General features: G+C 44.1%; 1 protein-coding gene across 4 annotated transcripts in view; it reads right to left on the bottom strand.

Annotated features, from left to right (window-relative positions):
• Flnb (filamin B) overlaps positions 1-20948 on the bottom strand; it is a 144687-nt gene that overhangs the window by 34564 nt on the left and 89175 nt on the right. For 3 of the 4 annotated variants that reach the window (XM_071619049.1, XM_071619052.1, XM_027921545.2), the window contains exons 14-25: positions 19490-19633; positions 19150-19273; positions 18657-18817; positions 17301-17391; positions 16876-17045; positions 11562-11679; positions 9080-9342; positions 7277-7874; positions 6429-6602; positions 5666-5828; positions 4819-4979; positions 1937-2104 (exon numbers count right to left, since the gene is read on the bottom strand). In XM_071619049.1, the coding sequence (XP_071475150.1) occupies positions 1937-2104; positions 4819-4979; positions 5666-5828; positions 6429-6602; positions 7277-7874; positions 9080-9342; positions 11562-11679; positions 16876-17045; positions 17301-17391; positions 18657-18817; positions 19150-19273; positions 19490-19633 (2335 nt within the window). Of the gene's footprint in view, positions 1-523; positions 617-1936; positions 2105-4818; positions 4980-5665; positions 5829-6428; positions 6603-7276; positions 7875-9079; positions 9343-11561; positions 11680-16875; positions 17046-17300; positions 17392-18656; positions 18818-19149; positions 19274-19489; positions 19634-20948 lie in introns of all 4 variants that reach the window. The other variant, XM_071619066.1, reaches the window with a different exon arrangement.

Here is a 20948-nt window from a genome sequence, read left to right as displayed (position 1 = left end):
TGCTGGAGGGCGTATGGTGAAGGCACATGTTGTGGACATGCTATATCCTTTCAAGCTGGTTAGGCATGCTTGGGATGTGGCAATTTTTACTCTGTAGCTGAGAAAGTGCCCAAAAGTCCAGAACGCTGAACAGCAAAAGTTAACCAATGGGATGGCCAGTCAAGATCTGTGATCATTTTTGAGCTAAGACCACTATAAAATGCTAGCATGCTGGGGTATAGGTACAGAGCAGGTGAGGGTGTCAATCTCATGGGATGAGGGGACCTCCAATGTGATTTCTGTAGGGGATGCTTAGAGATCACGTTAAAGCATAATCAAGGCATGCACTGTGTTCATAGATTCCAGATTGCAGTCCTTAACATGAGAGTCAAGATCAGTCAATGGCAGGGTAGGCTAATCAAAGCATAGCATGCTCATTAAATAAAGCAAGTGAGGCAGCTACAAGCCAACTTTAGAGGCAAGGCCAGCAAAAAGAATTTAGGTTACATAATTTAAAGCAGCAGCCCAATGGAAAAATGCAAACCTGTCTCCATAAAGTCACCCTTCGGGTCACCTTTAAAGAACTCTGAAATGGCTTTCAAGGGGCTGCGCCATGACTGGGAATCCATCTCATCAGCTAAAATTAAAAGGCTGTTACTTGAGAGTTCTCCATGATAAAAGAAGATATCTAAGTAAAACTTTCACACAAACACATGCATGCACGCACAGTAAAGCTCAGTAACTTCACAGAATTGGAGTCCAGTCCCATGACCTCATTTCCCCCAAACCACTTCTGCCCTGAGCTTCAAAGGGCCTAACCTCCTGCTGAACCCCATTAAGGAGAAGGTTCCTCCTCAAAGGAGGAACCCCCTATTTGTCACTCCTGGAAGCCAAGAACACAGAACAGGGGAAAAATCCAGATTATTTAAGAATTGTGTATGAGAATAAAGGCACATTTTAAATGCCAAAAGAGGGAATGTGAATGCGGTCACTTACCAAAAAAGTCATGTTTCAACACAGTTTGGGGTTTTGTCCCCAAATACCCTGCTTGCCACACCAATCCTAAATTCGAGACTGCAAACAGGGCAGGCCAGTGGAGAAAAAAAAAAAAAAACATCCACCCCATTCCCCAAAAGACCCTCTTTCCTCTCCCAGAGGCTGAACCACACAATACCACAGAGCTAGCATTCTCAGAGATTCTAGAATTTTCTACATGGGCCTGGAGGCATCTCAAAGAGAATTACTGCCTTCAAATCCCACCCCTTCCATACATCTGGACTTCCCCCTTAGACACCTCTTAAATGCTGAAGTAGGTAATGAAGAAGTAGCAACATTTTTTTTTCTTTCTTTCTTTCTTTTTTTGGTACCAGGGACTTTTATTTAGAGATAGGGTCTCACTGAGTTGCTTGTAGCAATAGCAGTAATTTTACATGAGAGCCCATATACTACTTGCTTCAACTAGCTACTCTAACAAGTGAAATTATTAAAAGAAATTGAAGAGCCGGGCACGATGGTGCACACCTATAATCCCAGCAGCTCGGGAGGCTGAGGAAGGAGAATCGTGAGTTCAAAGCCAGCCTCAGAAAAGTGAGGTGATAAGCAACTCAGTGAGACTCTGTCTGTAAATAAAATGTACAAAATAGGGCTGTGGATATGGCTCAGTGGTCAAGTGTCCCTGAATTCAATCCCTAGTATCAAAAAAGAAAAAAGAAAGAAAGAAAGAAATTTAAGGCCATGTCGTTAAGGGGATGGGGGAAGACAGACTTCTAAAGAAATAACAGGCCTGCCTACTTTTAAGCAGGATCTTTTACAGTTTAGCTAGATTATCAGCAATAAAATAACTTAAGAAATGTAATCTTAAGTTCATGATCATATTTGAAAGCAAAGTACCTGTTCTGGGTCATGGCTACCCCACCCAGATAAGTGATGTTGGCAGGGAGGCAGGACACATACTTACCTCGGGGGCCCAAGACCCTCACTTCCAATGGGGCCAGGCCAGCTTTGCTGCTGTCCACCGTGAAGGACTGTGGGATGTGGGCTCGGACGCCAGAGCCCAGCCCAGGGCCAGCAATTTTGACCTTGCTGGGGTCCACAACATCCTTCACAGGAACCCTGAAGGGGCTACCTGGAAAACAGGTCATGGGATTTTGAGTATCTAGCAATTGGAGACCCATCTATGCACACACAGAATCACATGAGGGAATCTCAATTTTAATAGTCCTCTATCAGCTCCCCCTGCCTTGCTGTGCCTACCCATGTGCCCAATCAATGGCCATGGAGCACCTACTACATGTAGACACTGTGCCAGGTGTCTACACAGTGGCTAACAACCCTTAAGGAGCCTGCAAGGCAGGGCAAGGTGTGAGCATGTCACTCTAATATCCTACATAACATATGTGGGAAGGTGTATCAGGTGAAACACTTAGGAGACATTGAACCTTGTCTTAGGAGACCAGAGGAAACCTTCCAGTAACATCTAAGTTGAGACAGAAGAAAGAGCAGCTATCACCCAGGGGAAGTAGATGGACCAGCAGAGGGACCAGCTTGTGCAGAAGCCTAGAGGTGAGGGGAAGACAGGCTGCTGGAGGAACTGAAGGAGGAGGCTGGGTGATGGGAGGACAGGCAGGCCTTGAAGACTATATCCAACCTCCTCTCCCACAAATGGTTCCTGCATTCCATCCCTCCAACACAGCCAGCATGCCCCAAACACACACAGCCTTCTTGGTTCCCTGAACAATTGAGATTTCTGGATGGACCTGCTGCATGGCTGACCCCAAGAGCAAACCTGAAGGCCTCTGACTCCTACCACAGTATCAATTTTAAAGACCAGTAAAATATGGAGAATGCAGGAAGATCAGAATTTATAAGAAAAGCACTAAACAGAGGAACAAGGTCTGGGGCAGGAATCCCAATGGAACTTCCTAAGGACAGGGACCTCCCCAGAAACAGAAGCCCCAGTGTCCTCAGTACCAGGCTTTAAGCTGACAAGTCCCTTGCCAAGCTCCATGAACTCCTTGCCATATGAAGAGTTCGTATGTTTCCCATGACACCTGACAATTACCAGATGTCTAACAGCCATGGAATCCAAAGTCTCTCTGTCTTACATCCTAGAAAGTTTATCTATAGATCCAGGGGTGGTAAATAAAAAAGACCACACAATGAACCAAGACCCTGGTTTTCTCACAACACAGCTGAGTTTCAATGGCATCTAGTTCTTCAAGTAAATGAAATAATGGCTGACCCCAGCAAAGATGAGCACAGCCCTCCATGCTGTGGTTTAGGGAAAGAAATTGGAGCTTCATTTCATAGTGGATGAGGACTTCAATGACCGGGGGGGGGGGGGGGGGGGGGGTGGCCAAGGACTACCTCTGAGGCCACTCTCTAAGTCATCAGAGAATCAGCATGAGAGCAGGTATGAAGCAACACACAAAGGTAAAAATCTTAATTTCAAGATGGAAGTCTGCCATCAGTCCCCTGGTCCCTGCCTTAGGCAGACATCAATCAATCATGGCAGCTCTTCCTCCTGACACACTCTGAATCCTAGTCAACCTGGTGGTCTTGGCAGTCTCCAACAGACCACAGCTGGTCCACCACAGGAAACAAATAAGCCATTATGAGCATGACAGGATACTTTGTTCAAAACCCCACTAGAGGGCTGGGTAGGGAGCTCAGTGGTAGAATGCTTGCCTAGCATGCACGAGGTTCTGGGTTCTATCCCTAGCACTGACAAAAAAACAAATAAACAAAATCCCACTAGAGGTTTGTATCTCTAGGAAAAAGTGGGCTCATATTTAACCACCCAGAATTCCTACGAAAGCAATTAGAAGCTAGCAGGTCACCAAATGTTTCAGTGCCTTTGGAGTTACCTTAGCTATATAGCTTAACACTAATACTACAACCATCACTTAAATAAATGTCTTTGCCTGAGATAGAGTTCTGGGGTTCAGGAGAAAATGAATTCAGACATCATTAACATCTAATGGGAATACCCAAAATAAGTCTTTTTTCTGTTTTCTAGTAAGCTCATGGGTCAGCCACCAGAGCCTGAATGCTCATCCATCCATTTCTGTAGGGGAATTCCAAGGCTGATAGTACCCAGCACTTTCCCAAGAGTCAAAAGGAGCTCTAATGCTGCCACAACCAGATGCTTCTCACCCATCTAGTTAAGAGTCACCATGTCCTCTCTCTTGATGCTCAACTCTCTCAAAACTTCAAAACTCCTGTAACTTTATCTTGTCACCTAGTTCCATTCTTCTTTGTAGCAATTATTACAAGTTTCAGTTGCAAAAACAATAGATAGTATTAGGGGTAGGAGGCAGAGGCTGAAATACCCTGATAATCTTTAAAATCTCTATTGAATGAGTGCAAGCACAAATTTGAGGAAAAACTTGTCCTTTTGGCATTTCATATGGACATGTGAGTAGAATTAATTTCTGTTCAATGCCAATACTTTCTGATCAATGTGTGTGAGAGAGTGACTGTGACTGTGTATGCACATTTGTACATGGTAAGAGAGAAAGAGGGGACAGAATCAGGGAAGTGTGTGGTGACTCAAGCTTCTTAGAAGTCAATCCAGAAAGCCATAAGTGGGGCATTCAGCCTGCCCATTTCCCTCTCAGCACCATGCCAGGTTATTGAGAAAACTATATGAGCCACTGAGGTTCTTCCTATTCCTGGGTTCCTGGGGTGGGGCTCTATCCTGAAAAGGGAAAAGTCCCCCTCTACAGCTACCACAAATATCAGATTTTTTTTTTCCTATTCAAAAGAAATAAGCAAAATCAAACTTATTTTCACACAAAATCAGTTAGTGTTTGGACTCCTGTCCACTGCATAGCTTACCAGGGATGTGGGCTCCTCCATAAGTGATATTAACATCATAATCCCCTGGGGCAAAGGGGATGTACTCGGCACTGCAGCTGCCATCTTTGTTGTCTCTGCAGTTTATCTTCGATTCTGATGGTCCCTCAACAGTTATGCCAAGCCCACCGATTCCTGCCCCTCTGAGAAAAGGGTGGAGAAAAAGTGAAATGTTTACAGTCCATGCTAGTCTGTTTATTGCCAGAATTCATTTTAAAATCCCTTTATAATAAGTAACTATCTCATTGAGCCATCCTCATTCTGCAAACAAGTAAACACCTCTCTCCCAGGGTATTTCTCAACAGTCTAATATAAATACAGCCTTGACCTCTCCTTTCCAATCCTTCCTTCATTTGTTTTTCTTATCAAGTTGCATTGGCTAACAATGCAAATACAATGTAGATACGTGCCCACTCCACCCAAGGGACCGAACCCAAAGCATTGTGCATGCTAAGCATGTGCTCTACCACTGAGCGACCCAACCCCCAGCCTTCTTTGTGGTCCATTTTAATAGGAATATTTCTAATTATTCCTTTATATATAAGGTTGGCTATACACTTCTGCATTATCAGAATAAGAAGCTTCTCTCTAGTCCTAGTTTGCTTAGAAGTTTTTTTGTTTGTTGGTTTGGTTTTTTTTTAGGTTTTTATTAGGTACTACAATTGGTCTTTCTCTACAACATAGTCTATTACAAAAATGCATTTCAACATATGATGGTAGACCATAACACATCTGTAGGGTACAGCCCTTAAACTTTTTTAAAGCAGTTAAATTACATAGGACTATTCCTTTTACAGACTTAATACATGGAGCCCAGGGCCCTGCCTACCTGGTAACAACAGTGAAGACATTAGGTTTGTTGGTAAATGCCTCTTTCAATCCAGGACCTTGGGCTTGGACCCGTGATGGCTGACAGCCTTCAGTTACAGCTACTTTGAAAGGACTGTTTGGGATGGGTACATCGTCATATGTCACCTCCACTACATGGAGACCTATTCAAAACAACAAACAGAAATAAATATTTGCATAAAGTTCACTTATTTGTGGAAAGTGCTATTGTACTTAAGGGTTTTATCTGTCATTCAAGTCTATGTCATGTGAAAAGAGTAGGTTGAAAAAAACAATAATTTTGGTATAGATGGGTTCTTTATTAAAAAAAAAAAAAAGCAAACTATTAATGCAATTTACTTGACATAACACACCCATGCTACCCCAAGTAAGTATCAATATATCTATATTCAAGTCAATAATTCTAAGTATATTATCCTAATTCAAGAAAACTCCAACTAGCTATTAACCAACAGACTACGGGAAACCCGATATGCACCTACAAAAAAATAGCACAAATGAACAACATACCTTGACATCACCGCATAACCTTCTCAGGTGAGGCTGAGGCTAAGCCCCAGCCTACCTGTTATACAAAAAGACTAGCAAGCCAGGCACTGAGCAGGCAGGTAGCCTACTGGAGAGGGAGGTTTCACATTCCTTTTCAGTTTATACATGCATCTGCTGAGATGGGTCCAGCACATAGGTCAGGGGGGTCAGCATGGCTTTGATTAAGGGTCACATCCAAGAAGAGCAAATCTTACCTTTCTCAAAGGGTGTATACTCCACTTGATAGGTCCCATCAGCATTGTCTGTGACAAAGCACTCAGTGGAGGCTCCTGAAGGGTTGGCAATGTGGGCTTTGATGTGGTCACCCCCTACCTGGGTCAGGGGCCTTGAGTCAACAGTGAAGTCAGTGGTGGCTTCTCTAAACACATCTGCAGAGCAACAACACAGACAAGAATGTCCCAACAACACCTTGCACCCAATAGCAAACCCCAAAACATTAGAATTAAGTCTAACTTCAATGACAGCAGACAACTGGTTTCCTTACTCTCAAAATCAGGACTATTAACCCCTTTTCCTCTTTCAGGATAGTCTTGGTCTGTGACAACACAACCCCTTTTAGGGAAGTCTTGACCTGCATATATGGAGGTGGGGTTCTAGGACAAGTTAAAGGGTACAGGCGGACCTGCTGTCTGCAGCATATGTGGTGTTAGCCAGCATCACATTTAAACTATTTTTTTCAATGAAGTGTTGACAATGAAGTAAGTTGTTTCTAATACTGAACCCCTCCCCCCCAAAAAAAATCAATATTTCTGGCTTTGCCACAAAAAAATCTGGAAAATCTGCTGACAATGCTGGACCCCGTTCCCCACGGGGAAACAGAAACAGGGCTGGGCAGCAGAGCAGCCTCTGGAAAAGCAATGTGCTCCCCACTTCATCCAGGTTTCCCCACAACCATTCTCTGAAGCAGAGGCCACAGGTACATGTCCTCTTACACCTCACCTGACCCCTAAAAGTCTAGGGGGCTGGGTTTAGAGCCCCTGCTCTGTGAGCCTCTGGTAGCCCTTAAGTTCCAGCCTTTCCCTTATTTAAAAATAAAACTCACCTTTTCCTTCTATTCCTGGCCCGAAGACTTTGACCCTGCTAGTGTCCACAGCGGGCTCCACCTTGACCCGGGCAGGGAAGTGTGGCACAAGCTCCCCACCATACTTCATGGTCAGTGTGTACATGCCAGCTGTTAGCGGCACATAGGTCACTGCGTAGGTGCCATCTTTGTTGTTCTGAATGCAGACTTCCGCTTTTGTTCCTGAGTCTGAGATGGCTTCCATGCCCAGTGTCCCAGGACCTGCTTCCGAACAGTCAACGCTAAGAAGCCCAACTTCACCCACTTTCCCGAGCTCGAGACCTGGTCCTGATGCCACAACCTTAGAGGGGTCAAATGGCATTTCAATGTCAGCTTTGAAGGGAGACCCAGGTATGTGGACTTCTTCAAAGAGAATGTTGACGAAGTATTCCCCAGGTTTTGTGGGAAGGTAAGAGACAGAGCAGGTCCCATCACCATTGTCAGAGCATTCAATTTTGGCCTCACAAGGACCTTCCACGGTTAGGCCCAAACCTCCAGTTCCGGCTCCTTTAGTGTCAATGGTGAACTCAGCAGGCTTGCCCACAAGACCACTTTTAAGGCCAGGACCATGGGCCTTCACCTATACGAAGAAAGAATTAAAGTTAAATCCCGCCTGGTACTGGTACTGCTGCTCAGCCAGGCCTGCTGCAAGACTACAACCAGCATTGAAGTGTACCTCAGCTAAGTGGTCCTTCTCCCCAGCCCAACTGTGCCACTCACTCACACCCCCCAAGTTAGAGCTGTGATGAAATGCCACGAATAGCTAGATGGCTAAGAACTCAATGACTGCTGAAAGGCACAGGAAGGAGGCTTGCCTAAGCAACAGGAACTGGAGTTGAGATGGCAATCCCACCCTTAACTGCTATCCCATATTCTTCTGAACCTCCGAGGCAGACTTTGAGAACTAGCATCCTATCCAACAAGCACACAAAGGTCTCCCTGGTCAAGGGCTTGCAGAAGGCCAGACCTCACTGCAACTACAAATGCTACATCTCATTCAATAAATCTTGCACAATAAAAAAGTCAAACTGTTAAAATGAGGGAGGGATGAAGCATTCATCTGTGATTCAACAACTAAGTCCATTTCATAGATTCACACCATTCCGACAATGGGAAAAACCCAAAACTTTTTGAGTCAGGGCTACCAGAAGAAGTAATGAAGATTATGTATTCTTTTTGGACTGGGGATTGAACCCAGCGATCTATACCACTGAGCTACAATCCCAGCCCTTTTAATGTGTGTTTTTTTTTTTTTGAGACAGCATCTCCCTAAGTTAACCTTGCTGAATTGCTGAGGCTGGCCTGGAACTTGAGATCCTCCTGCCTCAGTTTCCCGAGTCACTGGGATTACAAGTGTGTACCACCATGCTTAGTTTAGATAAAGTCTTTTTATATTATGTTATCATAGTCTCTGTAGGGTGAGCTCAGTCCGTGTGTCGGACACTGGCCAGAGGTCTCCATCTTCACTATCTTGCCTTATACTTACAGGCTAGCTTTGAAACAAGTACCAGTATTAAGCTACCAGCGAAGGAAAACAACTCAGGGATAGGGAGTCCCTCACTAAAAACTTCTAGCCAGACAGTGATAGAAAGAGCAGGGGTTGGCCCAGCTGCCCAGGGGACTCTTCATGCTGATAGATAGGAGAATCAAAGTTGGTCACTGAGAACTGACTTTCAGCACAAAATGAGTTTCCAACAGTCTTTGCTGGGCGGGACCAGAGAGAAGGACTGTGGTATCACATCTGACAACAAATGGGCAAGTTCTAGAACAAAATCAAAAGCTGACCTTGGTAGGATCGGGTGGTAGAGAGGCCTCCACTGTGTAGGGGCTCCCGGGCACAGGGTGTCCATCATAGGTCACATCCACGGCATACAGCCCCTCCTCCCGAGGGATGAACTTGGCTGTGCTGCTCTCCCGACCCACCATGGGTGCCACCAGGCATGGCACAACCTTCCGAGAGGGGCTCAGGATTGTCACATCCAGCTTCCCCTGGCCTCCTGCTCCTCTGGTATCAATGGCGAACTCCTGATCCTTCCCAACCTCGACCCCTGGGGAAGGGAGCAAGTCAGAGTGAGAAACTGCCCTCTTCTAGAGGCAAGAACCATCACAAGCAGGGAAGGATGGTTCTCTGGACATGGGGTTTTGTATTAGCCTCTTCAATAAGAAGGCAGGTGCAGAAAGACTAAGTAAACATAACTGCACTTCAGCCTCAACAGCAATTGGCATAAGAACAGTGGTTAATGATAATAACAACTGTCACTTACTACCGGCATTTTATATTCCAGGCACAAAGAACAGCACACATTGTCTCCTTTGATTTTCACCAAAACTCCAAAGGGTATTTATTATTAATGAATGGCTTAAATAGGTGGGGAAAATGAGGCCAGGGTAGCATATCCAGCAGGCAACCAAGCTGGGACTCAAATCTAAATTTATTTAATCTTACAATCTGCTTTGCAGACCAATAAATTATAATCTGACACTATCCTCTGTTCTTTACTTACTTTTCATGTTAGCTTTTTGTGAAAACACACTCATAGGTCCATATTTTATTTAATAATTCTTGGCAAGAAATACAATCCTATATAGCTGCTTCCATCTCCCCACAAGAAGACACAGTGCTGGCAAAGGCAAGAGCACTGAATCTCATCCTGAGAACTGACTCCGTGTGGTTTTTTGAAAGGTCTTTACAAAGAGAGTCCACAGGAAACCTAAGTGTTATATTTGTCAAAAATGGGGAAGGTACTTTAACTAAAACAAAAGCACTAGGAACTCAGGGCCCTGCCACAATCCAAGAAATCTTGACTCTGGGGTAGTATGGGGCCTGCCAAGGTGAAAACTGCTGGACCACAAGCAGGGCATCTTGAAGCCCCAGGATCCAAAGGGAAAGAGCTTTTCCTAAGAGACATCAAGCTTTTACTGCTCTAGAGTAAGAACACTTGGTGTCCTGGTAAAAGGTTGGGCAGTGACTGTTCCTATGCTCACATCTGCCTGTCATCACCCACAAAAGCCAACACATGGAGCTCTTGCTCTGCAGCCGTCAGAACTGGGATCCGGCCTTGTGGACAAATTGTCCATTTAGGTCACAAATCAATGAAGGTATTCACTGAGGACACTACAGCAACCCTCACAAGGGACACAGGAGCCTTGCCCTGAGGCTACACACAGCCTGCTGGGTTGGTGGCTCTGAAACCACTTGAATGTGCACTGCAGGGGTCCCTCCTGTCTGCATCCAGCAGTTAACACCAACGAGGAGGATGTAGGTATGAATGATTTCCAAGATGCACTGCTGACCACAAAGCAGGCTGGCTAAGGTTAAGGAAGGGCTTGAGTTCAATCTCCAGAATCACACACACACAAAAAAAGGCAGGTTGGGGTTGAGGATGTAGTTGAGTGGGAGACATACACAGGGGATAGCTGGAGACATACCACATAGCAGGATAACTTTAATGCAAAATAAACCTTGCCAGATCTTTTCTACTGGAACATCTATACATGAAGATACAGAGAGAAGGTGTGGAAGGAGAGGAACTGAATTGCCAACTTTGGTCAACCCTAGGAAGGGGCAGAAATGATGGAATGAACTCTTAACTGTAATTTTGCTTCAGATGAAAACTGGATTTACATATTCCTTGTGTAAGAATGATTTTATGAGCATGTGTGAAACATCTGAGTTGAGTGGTGAGCCTATCAGTGTTCAACACCACAATACTCTTTCTTTTTGTATGTTTCAATTTTTTTCCATAATTAAAAAAAAGGGGGAAAATATCACCCTAAACAAAACAAGCTTATAACCGTAAGATTCTTAACAAACTAAAGGAATATTGGTGGTGGTAGGGGGGTGCATTACGGTTGTGGTTACTGAGCACCAGGGAGTTGGCTTTTATGTATGAATGGCATTCAGAAGTCAAGGAAAGATAGCACACACAAAAGCAACAGGCCCCACCTTCTCACAGCAATATCCATAGTTACTGAGGTCTGACTACCTGCCAGCCTCTGAATCATTAGCTATTTTAATTTTCACAATATTCCTGTGAAAGTTAAGTGTTCTCATCTACTCACCCCTGCTGTATTAACGAGCAAGCTGAGGCTAAGTGGCAGAAGGGTCACAGTTGTTTCATGACACAGCCCTCATTTAAACCCAAGACTGTCTCACTGCAGTCTCTTAAAATAGAACTGGCTTCTCTGTGAATTCATTTTTGCAAGGAAACCTAATGGCAGCCAGGTTTCCTGGTCTTCAATGACCCTCTCCTCATCAGATACTTACTGTTTTCCAGCCCATTGATTTTTATCTTGCTCAGATCCAGCGGAGCAGCAACGCCCACGGTGAAAGGACTTTTAGGGATAGGATCACCACCATAAGTTACCAGAACCTGCATGCTGCCCTAGAATAAGAGGGGGGGGGGGGAGTGCACTTTTGAGTACGAACATGTTCACTGGGTATTTAAATCTGCCTCCAGACACTTTGTTCTTCCCAGAGACACAGTGGGCATGACTCCTATGGACTTAGAGAATATCTCAGACAACAATAATCAAAAACCAGATCAAATAAGAGCAGCAAAAAGCAGGACAACTTAATAAGTGCTTACTACATGCACTGTGCTATATGCTCTTTTAAGCATTCCCTTCATTCTATCTCAAGAATGAAGTCCTAAGGGGCAGTTCTTCTATCATCCCCATTTTTCCAAGAATAGAAACAGTAGTTCAGTGAGGTAAAGGAAGTTGGCCCCATCACATACCTGGTAAACATAAGCACTGGGCCTCAGACCCACAGCACCCACCATCTTCCTCACTGCTCCCACACTACCTCCCCACCCAACACACAGCCAGCTTGGCCATGGGTAAGCCACTGAGCCTGGGGCTTCTCAGTGAGTAGAACCAGTTTTTCCATCTCCTGGCCATCAGTTTCAGGATACCAGGCTGCAAAAGGGATCTGCAAAGTGGTTCACCTAGAACTGTTGTTAGGCCAGCATACAGTTTAACTGCTGTTTCTAGCAAAGAAAAAAAAAGTTACAAGTGCAAAGGCACACTGTGCTATAGAAATGGCAAGTCCCCTTGTCAGTGGCCCCAATGGCCACAGAAACACACAATGGCCATGTGTGCTGCTGTTGTTATCCTCCGAATGATCCCAGGCCAGCTCACTGCTGGTTTCTTTTCTCCACGTTGGCCAAGTCCCCATCCACCATGCCAAGGCTCCAAGGAAGACCACTGCCATCTCACAGATCAGGTCCCCATCACCTCAATCATCCAGGCATAATATAAGGGACATAGGAGGGAGAGATGATTCTCCCAGAGAATCCATCATGCTCACTGGCGTGCAGGGCCTGCTGAAAGCTGTCGCTGATCAAGCATTAAAAGGGTGTAGCTTTTGGCCTATGGATATTTTCTCACATTCCTTTTGTAATAACGAAGGGAAAAAAGCCAAGAAAAATAATTGGTTGTATCAATGAAGGGGGAAGGATTGATTTTCCAGGATTTTTTAACACTGCATACAAAGCCAATGACCCTCTACCTCAAGGGTATAACATTTCATGATAAAATGTGTACAGGTCAAATTCAACAGGGCTGGGAGTTGGCCAAGGGACAGGAAAGGTCTCCTTGTAATGTTTAAGGGAGGACTGATTTATTACTTAACCTCTCCCAACATGCCAACTCTTCCTGAGCTTAAATTTGGTCACAAGCCCCTAACTCTTAGGCTTTAAGGCTGACCAGGGGTCCTGGAAATGTCTTTTCCCTCACCCCCATGAGTTTTCTGGCCACTTCCCTGAAGTGCTAAGGGGGGAAAGTCCTCTTGCAGTTAAGTCCACCAATCTCATAAAACAAAGTATGTTTTCTTACCAGTCACAAAAGCAAAACAAAAATCCAGATAGGAAATTAACTCTATCTTAAATAACCTAACAAGGGGGAAAGAAAAAAAACTTTCAAGATTTGCATCTCTAGTACCAATACCATTTTCAGTTTTCCCGAGGCCCAGCTAAGAAACAGATTGTGTTTTATTACCACAGGGCTGTAAATAAGGGCTGCCTGGGCCGTGACCACCTGCTCATTCCAGCAAGATGTTGCTGACTGCAGGACTGTTTTATTCTCCCCCTACATGCTTCTGAGACCTGACCCTTATCTGCAAACACAGATAAACAAGGGCCCTGACCCAACAGCTCAGATGAGGATGGACTGAGAGTCAGCCAATGCATCCCCTCCTCCAGAGCTGCCTGCAAGGAGCCATGGTCACCACATTGAGAACATATCAAGCCAGGAGTGGTGATGCATGCCTGTAATCCCAGTCACTCGGGAGGCTGAGGTGGGAGGATTGCAAGTTCAAGGCCAGCCTCAGAAACTTAAGGAAACCCTCAGCAATTTAGTGAGACCATGTCTCAAATAAATAATTTAAAATGGCTGTGGATATAGCTCAGTGGTAGAGCAGTCTGGGTTCAATCCCCCAGTACCAGGGGTGGAGGGGAATTCAAGGTAAAGATTATTACCTCATGAGGCTCTGTGAGCTCATGGGGTATCCTGAAGGTGCCATAGTAGCACTTTCAAATTCCTAATGGCTCTAATCAGAGCAAGTACTGTAACTGCTGCCACCAATTTCTCAAACTGTTTTGGGTTGGGGAGCTTGGAGTGAGAATTTTAAGCCACTTGAGGCCACAGACAACCAAAGGAAAAGAAGGCAAAAGTCCTTAGGAAAATAATTACTTGTCCCTAATCTAGGAGGGTCCTTAAGCTTCAACCCACTCCAGTAAGGCAAAAAGAGTTCTGATCACTGTATCCTGATAAAGGCAGACACCTCCTCAACCATGCATATCACGAGTCCATTCCAGGCAGGTGAGCTAAAACTGAGGGGCCCTGGAGGAAAGATCAGCAGCCTCTTAGCTGCAGGGAACAAAAGCCAGCAATCAACCTGAGGGGCCAGTCTCCTCAGGTTCGCAGGGTAGTGGCTCCTCACAGTCTGTATTCTGAGGTGGAAACAACCCACCTAAGGCCAGGACATAGCCATGCCTTTCCACATACATCAAATAGTGCCTTTCTGGAAAGTTCCAGTTTGTTATTCCCAAACAACATCATCACAAGCCCAGGGGCGTCAGTCCTCAAAGTAGGTCCCTCTCCATGGAGCTGGCAGCTTTCTGGACAGCCCAGGCCTCTTAACCACATCCAAGAGCACAATTCACAGGCACACTTCCTGCACCTGATCTTGAGCTTTTGGCGGCTCCTCAGGATGAGGTGCCAGCCCAACTCTTCTACCAGTTACAATGCTCCTAAGGCCATTTCTGCATCACATCAAGGCATCACATTGTTGATTCACCCTTTTAGTGATTAATCTATATGGCGCACCTTTGGCGCCGGACCCAGGGCTTGGAGCTAGGGATAGGAAGATACATGTAGGTCATAATATATCCTTGGAGAACTCACAATTCAAAAGAGATGCCATCTATTTTCTTTGCTACAGAGAAATATGTGGAATTGCAAGTGTCCCCAATAATGAAACTACAAACCTCACTCTACACTACACCAACAAGAAGGATCCAAGGGGAACCATGAGATCCACTCACATAAAAGGCAACAATTAACATCAAGACGACTCTACCAGCTCCTCCACATATCATGGCCAGCATTTGAACAAATAACCGCTAGAGGCTACTGAGTGTGCCCACAGTTCTCAAATCCATTGCTATTAGAGAACTAGATGAACTTGATCTTGGGATGACTGAAATAAAGAGTCTCCCACTGAAGCATTACTTCAAATGCAATAAAGCTAGATATGGGCTCTTGACTTCTACCTGGACTGACAATTGGGAACCCAGGGGAATGGGTTCTACTATTCTTTCCAGGGGTACAGAGCAAACTGACCTTGTCAGAAAAGCATAGGATAAAACACAAGTCATGGACTAAGGGTGTAGATCCGTGGTAAAGCACTTGCCTAGCAAACCCTAAGGTCCTGGGTGCAATCCCCAGTACTACAAAAACAAAAACCCACAAGTAACAAACTGTTTTTAGAAGCATATATATGACCTTGTGACCTTGGTCAGTGTGCATGGTCATGGCTTTCTGGTCCCTTCTCATAAGGTTGTGGAGAACTGGCAACAAAGATAAAATCATGGTGGTAAGGCTTCCATCAGCCCTCAGAACTACCAGCGAGAAAATAATTACCTACTTTCAAAAGAGCAGCCTGATGTGAAAAGGACACAGTAGCTTCAGAAGCATGTAGTAGAAGCACTACTACAATAAGGAACCCCTTGTTAGGGCAGAGAAATCACCAAATCTAGAGATAAGAGGTCACATTCATAATGTGACATATAGAACCTGCCCCAGAGAACTCCTTCCATTGCCAGAGAAGTTCTCAGAAAAGACTCGGTCTGCAAGGATGTGCGGTCCTCAAAGCAAGGAAAACAGTTACACCATCTCCTCATCCTTCCTATTCCTTCATTCTTCCCCACTCACTCTTGCCAGCTCCAGCGGGGAGGCCCAGGAGAAGTAATGCTTCCTGAGCAGTCTCTGAAGCCAGAGCTGCCCTTTAGCTTATAAATGGCATTTTGAACACAGGGACTTTTTCCCTCCAGAATGAAAGAATTTCAGAGGCTTAGAACAACTGTTTATAACACTAGATGTGAGTATAAAAATCCAGCCTTTCTGCCAGGATCTTTTGCTGTCCAGATTCTAGAGGTATAAACATGAAGCAAAACAAGATTTTTTTTAACACTTATCATAGGTGCAGAGTTTCAGTTTCATAAGTGTAAAAGAGTTGTGGAGATGGATGGTGGTGGTGGCAGAATATGATGAATGTATTTAATACCAATGAATGTATTTAATACCATCTTAACATGGTTAAGATGGCAAATGTTATGTGAATTTTACCATGATAAAACAAATAATGAATTTTAAAATTTTTAAACAAAGAAACGTGAAAACAGAGGGGTGCTCTTTCTTCTTCTTCTTCTGTTTTTTTTTTTTTTTTTTTTTTGAAATCCTTATCACAGAAAATAATCAGAGTAAAACACACTATATGGCAAGATCCAGCTGAATTTCTGCATTTTGTAAAGGAGAACAATGTGCTGCCCTGAATAGTGTTTTAGGCCTTAGGGACTAAAAGACTGAACTGGCTCTTTGAGGAAAGACCCCACTAAAACACCTCATAAAAGGGTAAACTAGGTCAAAAAGTCTAGCAAGGAAAAACACAGGTGTGGCAGCTCTTTCTCTGTGATTAATTAATGAAAGACTGAGAGGCAGCTGGAAAAGGAAGTGGGGGGGCGGTGGGGTAGGAAGAGAGAGAAAGAAAGAAAGGGAGGGAGTATGTGTGTGTGTGTGTGTTTTTGTGTGTAAGAGAAAGTTGCATATTAGATCCTAAATATCAAGAACTCAGCATTTCTCTGACAAATCCCCAAATGGAGGTGGGACTGGCTTCCTGGTTCTTATTCAGGAATTGCACAGGCTTTCAGTCAGTGCTCTCCCAGAGGGTCACACAAAAGGCAAGAGGAGCCACCTCCCATCACCAAGAGCCTCCACAAGCACCAGATCACTCCTCAGAGGTCCAAGCACTGCCTGGAAAGGGGCCTGGCCAGCAGAGCAGGGGACAAGAAGGACTCTACCTGCTGGGTGGGTGTGTATTTAACGGTGTGAGAGTAGTCATAATTATCGATGATATCCACGTCCTTCACAGCGTCACCAGGAAGGGGGCTGCTGAACTGCACGTTGAGTGGGGCCTTCCCGGCTCCCTTGGTGAAAACAGTGAAGTGGGTCGGTTTTCCGTTTTCCACACCTGGAAGGACATACCGTGAAGCGGGGAGACAGGGCTGGCAGACAGGCCTCATTTTAGAACCAGTTTGACAGGTTCAACAGTACCATTCTGCCATGGCGGCCAGCCAACATTTGGGCTGGCCCATGGCTCAGGCAGGTGCAATGCCTCTGCCACATCAGAGCCATCTGTGGAGATAAGTTATCCAGGTCCTGACCAAACATGCCCAATGACACTGGCCACAGAAGGCTCAGGACAGCCTCACCCGTGCCTTCTTACCTGCTCTGCTGAGCCCCGGGCCTTCTGCCTTCACTTTGCTGGCGTCATGGGAAGGGTCAACTTTGACTCTGAAAGGGCTGGCAGGAATTTCCTGTAGCAGAGACACGGTCTCAGAAGGAAAGTCCCTGAACAATTGCCAGAGCTTAGCCTTCTGCCCAAATGCAAAGGGCGAACTTTAGCATGACATGTATTTCAGCAGGTGGTGAGCAAACTTCCATTACTGCCAGAGAAGTCTGCATACCCTAGCATCAGATAAGACCATGACAGGTCCTTGCTCACTTTTGGATCCTGACAACATGAACAGAACTGAAGACTCTGACCTTTAACACCGGCATTGGATAAAAAGGATGAAAAACCACTACCTAGAATAAAACCCAAACTGACAACAATACATGGAGGTAGGTATCCTGCAGGGACAGCTTAGAGCTAATGTTTGGGGACTATAAGGAAGTAATTAGAAACAGATCAATTATTATCCTTCAAAAAGAAAGTTATAGTGGCTCAGCAGTAGAACGCTTGCCTAGCCCATTTGAGGCCCTGGGTTCGATCCTCAGCACCACATAAAAATAAACAAAATAAAACTATTATGTCCAACTAAAAAATAATATTAAATAAAAAAAGAAAAAGAAAGTTATAGACTATCAGGATAAAGGCAGAATAGGTTAACTGAAGTCAACTGAAAACCAATGCATTTAGGCACAGAATGTTCTCCTGAGGTTCCTGTTTTTATGCAAATGTAATGATCAGGATTTCAAAACTCCCTGTTTCAGGGTACTGCTCACCCTATCATCACATCATAAACCTAACACTTCAAAAATACCTCTCTGTATAAAAGTTTTAGGGCAGTGGTGCATACCTGTAATCCCAGTGATTTGGGAGGGTAAAGCAAGAATGGCAAATTTGAGGCCAGCCTCAGCAACTTAACAAGGACCTAAGCAACTTAGTGAGACCCTACCTAAAAATAAAAAAGGCTGGGGATGCAGCTCATCATACCAAAAAAAAAAAAAAAAAATTAAGCACAGAGGCCAGAGTTACCGCTTCAAACAGACCTAAGTAGAACATCTAGAAGTTACATTTTAATCAAAATCTTGAGATTGCTTTTAATAGTCTCTTTCTAGAACCTTGTTATTGACCATTGAATATAGTGCCTCACTTCTTTTAGAAAGTGGCGAAAATTTATTTTTTCTCCCTTCTTGGCTTTAAGGAACTGAAGAAAAACTACTGAGAAGAATTCTCAAGACACCTTCCTTATTGCTAAAAAAAAAAAAAAAAAACCCACAAGGAGATATACAAAAAGGTGGTCAGAACGAACTCAGGCCCACTCTCCTCTGTTCCCTCCCAGGCCCCAATTCACACCTGTGATGCAAAGAGAACCTTGATAGTGTATCGCCCAGCAGCAGGAGGTACATATTTGACTGTAAATGTGTCATTGGCATTGTGAATAATGTCAAAATCCACGTCTTCCTCATCCTCGCTTAAAACCCGGGCATCACACTTAATGCCAACACTGACATCACCTGGAAGAGACCAGCTTATTAACATAAGTTTACAAGAAACAGCACGTCCTTTGCATCACTTGTACCTCAGGCTAACACACCCCAAAAGAACAATAGGGAAGTTTCCAGTAGAAAACCTAAGAAAGGGAAGGTGGTAAGTCAGGGCTTTGGAAAAGGGATGGAGAATTAGCAAAGATATATCACCAAGAAACTGACACAGTGTTCATTAGGTGAACAGTCACCTAGACAGAGAGACTACCTCCCGGTCAAAGTTTGCTGCCTTCTGAAAGTTACAAAAAGAATTTCTTTCTCCAAATAGCAAGAGTCACAGGGTTGGGGAAGCACAGTCTCACCTTCCCCAGCCTCAGTACAGTCCACTGTAAAGTGGGTGGGTTCATTGGCCTTCAGACCACTTCTCTCCACACCTGGCCCAAACACTTTAACCTTCTGAGGGTGGCTTCCTTGCCCAATGTTGACCTAGAAAAGACATGGAGAAAGTCATCAAGTACTCCTCCACGTGGACTCAGGAAAACATTCTTAGAAATGGTCCTTTGGGGCAGCCTAAAGCATGCAGCCCTTTAGGCCATGCCACCTTTCCAGGCCCATCAAGGATGGGTTCTCCTCATATGGAGTTCAGACCTCGTGTATAACCAGGCTTTTCACACATCAGCCAGGATTCACCTCACAACCTACCCGGTAGGGGCTGTTTGGAATATTCACTCCTCCCCAGACCACAGCAATGGTGTGCTTAATGGCTTTAACTGGGATGTATGAGCAGGCATAAGTTCCATCCATCCGGTTCTTCATCTGGATGTCAATGGGCTGGCCTTCCCCATCCTGCAAAAGAGCCACAGCTAGGAACAGAGATATCCCTCACATAGTCTCCACCAAATGGGGCCACCACCCACTCATTCAACAAAACTTCATGGAGCAACCACAAAGTACCAACTGTCTCAATATAATGACAATATCTGACAAAATGTTACATGCCTGTTTTTTTATTATTATTTTTTTTTATAGTAGGTGGACACAATACCTTTATTTTATTTTATTTTTAATTTATTTTTTAGTTGTAGTTGGACACATTCTTTATTTAATTTTTTTATGTGGTACTGAGGATCAAACCCAGGGCCTCGCATATGCTAGGTAAGCGCTCTACCGCTGAGCCACAATCCCAGCCCCCCCTTTATTTTATTTTTATGTGGTGCTATGGATCAAACTCAGTGCCTCACCCATGCGAGATGAACACTCTACTACTAAGTCACAACCCCAGCTCTACATGCCTGTTTTGTTATTGTTTTATTGTTGTTTGTTTTGAGATAGGGTATCACTATGTTGCTTAGGTTGATTGAAATTCCTGGGCTCATTTGATCCTTTGTCCTTAGCCACTCAAGCGCAGGGACTACAGGTACATGTCACCACACCCAGTTCTGTTTATTTATATATCTGTATATATAAATAATATTTATATACAACATATTATATAATAATATTTATATATTATATATAGCATATATAAATATCTATATACTATATAAATATGTAGTAGTTGTAGATGGATACATTACCTTTATATTTTTATGTGGTATTGACGATTGAACCCAGTGCCTTACAAGTGCTAAGCAAGTATTCTATCACTGAGGAACAACCCCAGCCCCCTATTTATTTATTTTTAAGAGCAAATCCTGCCCCCCTCCTCAAGCCATGGCCACTCAAAACTTATATTTTTTAAAATTTTTAATTTAGTTTTATATGGACACAATATCTTTATTTTTTATGTGGTATTAAGGATTGAACCCAGTGCCCCACACATGTGAGGCAAGCGCTCTACCACTGAGCTACAACCCCAGCCCCAATACTCAATGCTTACTAATTTCAATTTCTGCTTTTACTTCTTTTGGCCAATTCTATTAAATTAGATAAACATTTGTAATTTGTTTACAAACTTCCCATTAAAGCCTAAGTCAAACTGAAAGACATTATAGGGTAGTCTGAAACAATTAAAATGTCTTTCCACAGAATATTAATCATAAAAATCATGAAAAACACCGTGCTTTATGCTAGTCTCATTTAATCCTCATATAACTCCATGAGATAATATTCTTATCATTCCCAATGTGTGGATAAGAAAACTGAGGATCAGGTACCCTGA

The sequence above is a fragment of the Marmota flaviventris genome, chromosome 1, assembly GCF_047511675.1.
Source record: "Marmota flaviventris isolate mMarFla1 chromosome 1, mMarFla1.hap1, whole genome shotgun sequence".
NCBI classification, from domain to species: Eukaryota; Metazoa; Chordata; class Mammalia; order Rodentia; family Sciuridae; genus Marmota; species Marmota flaviventris.
This window is presented reverse-complemented; position numbering and strand designations above follow the sequence as displayed.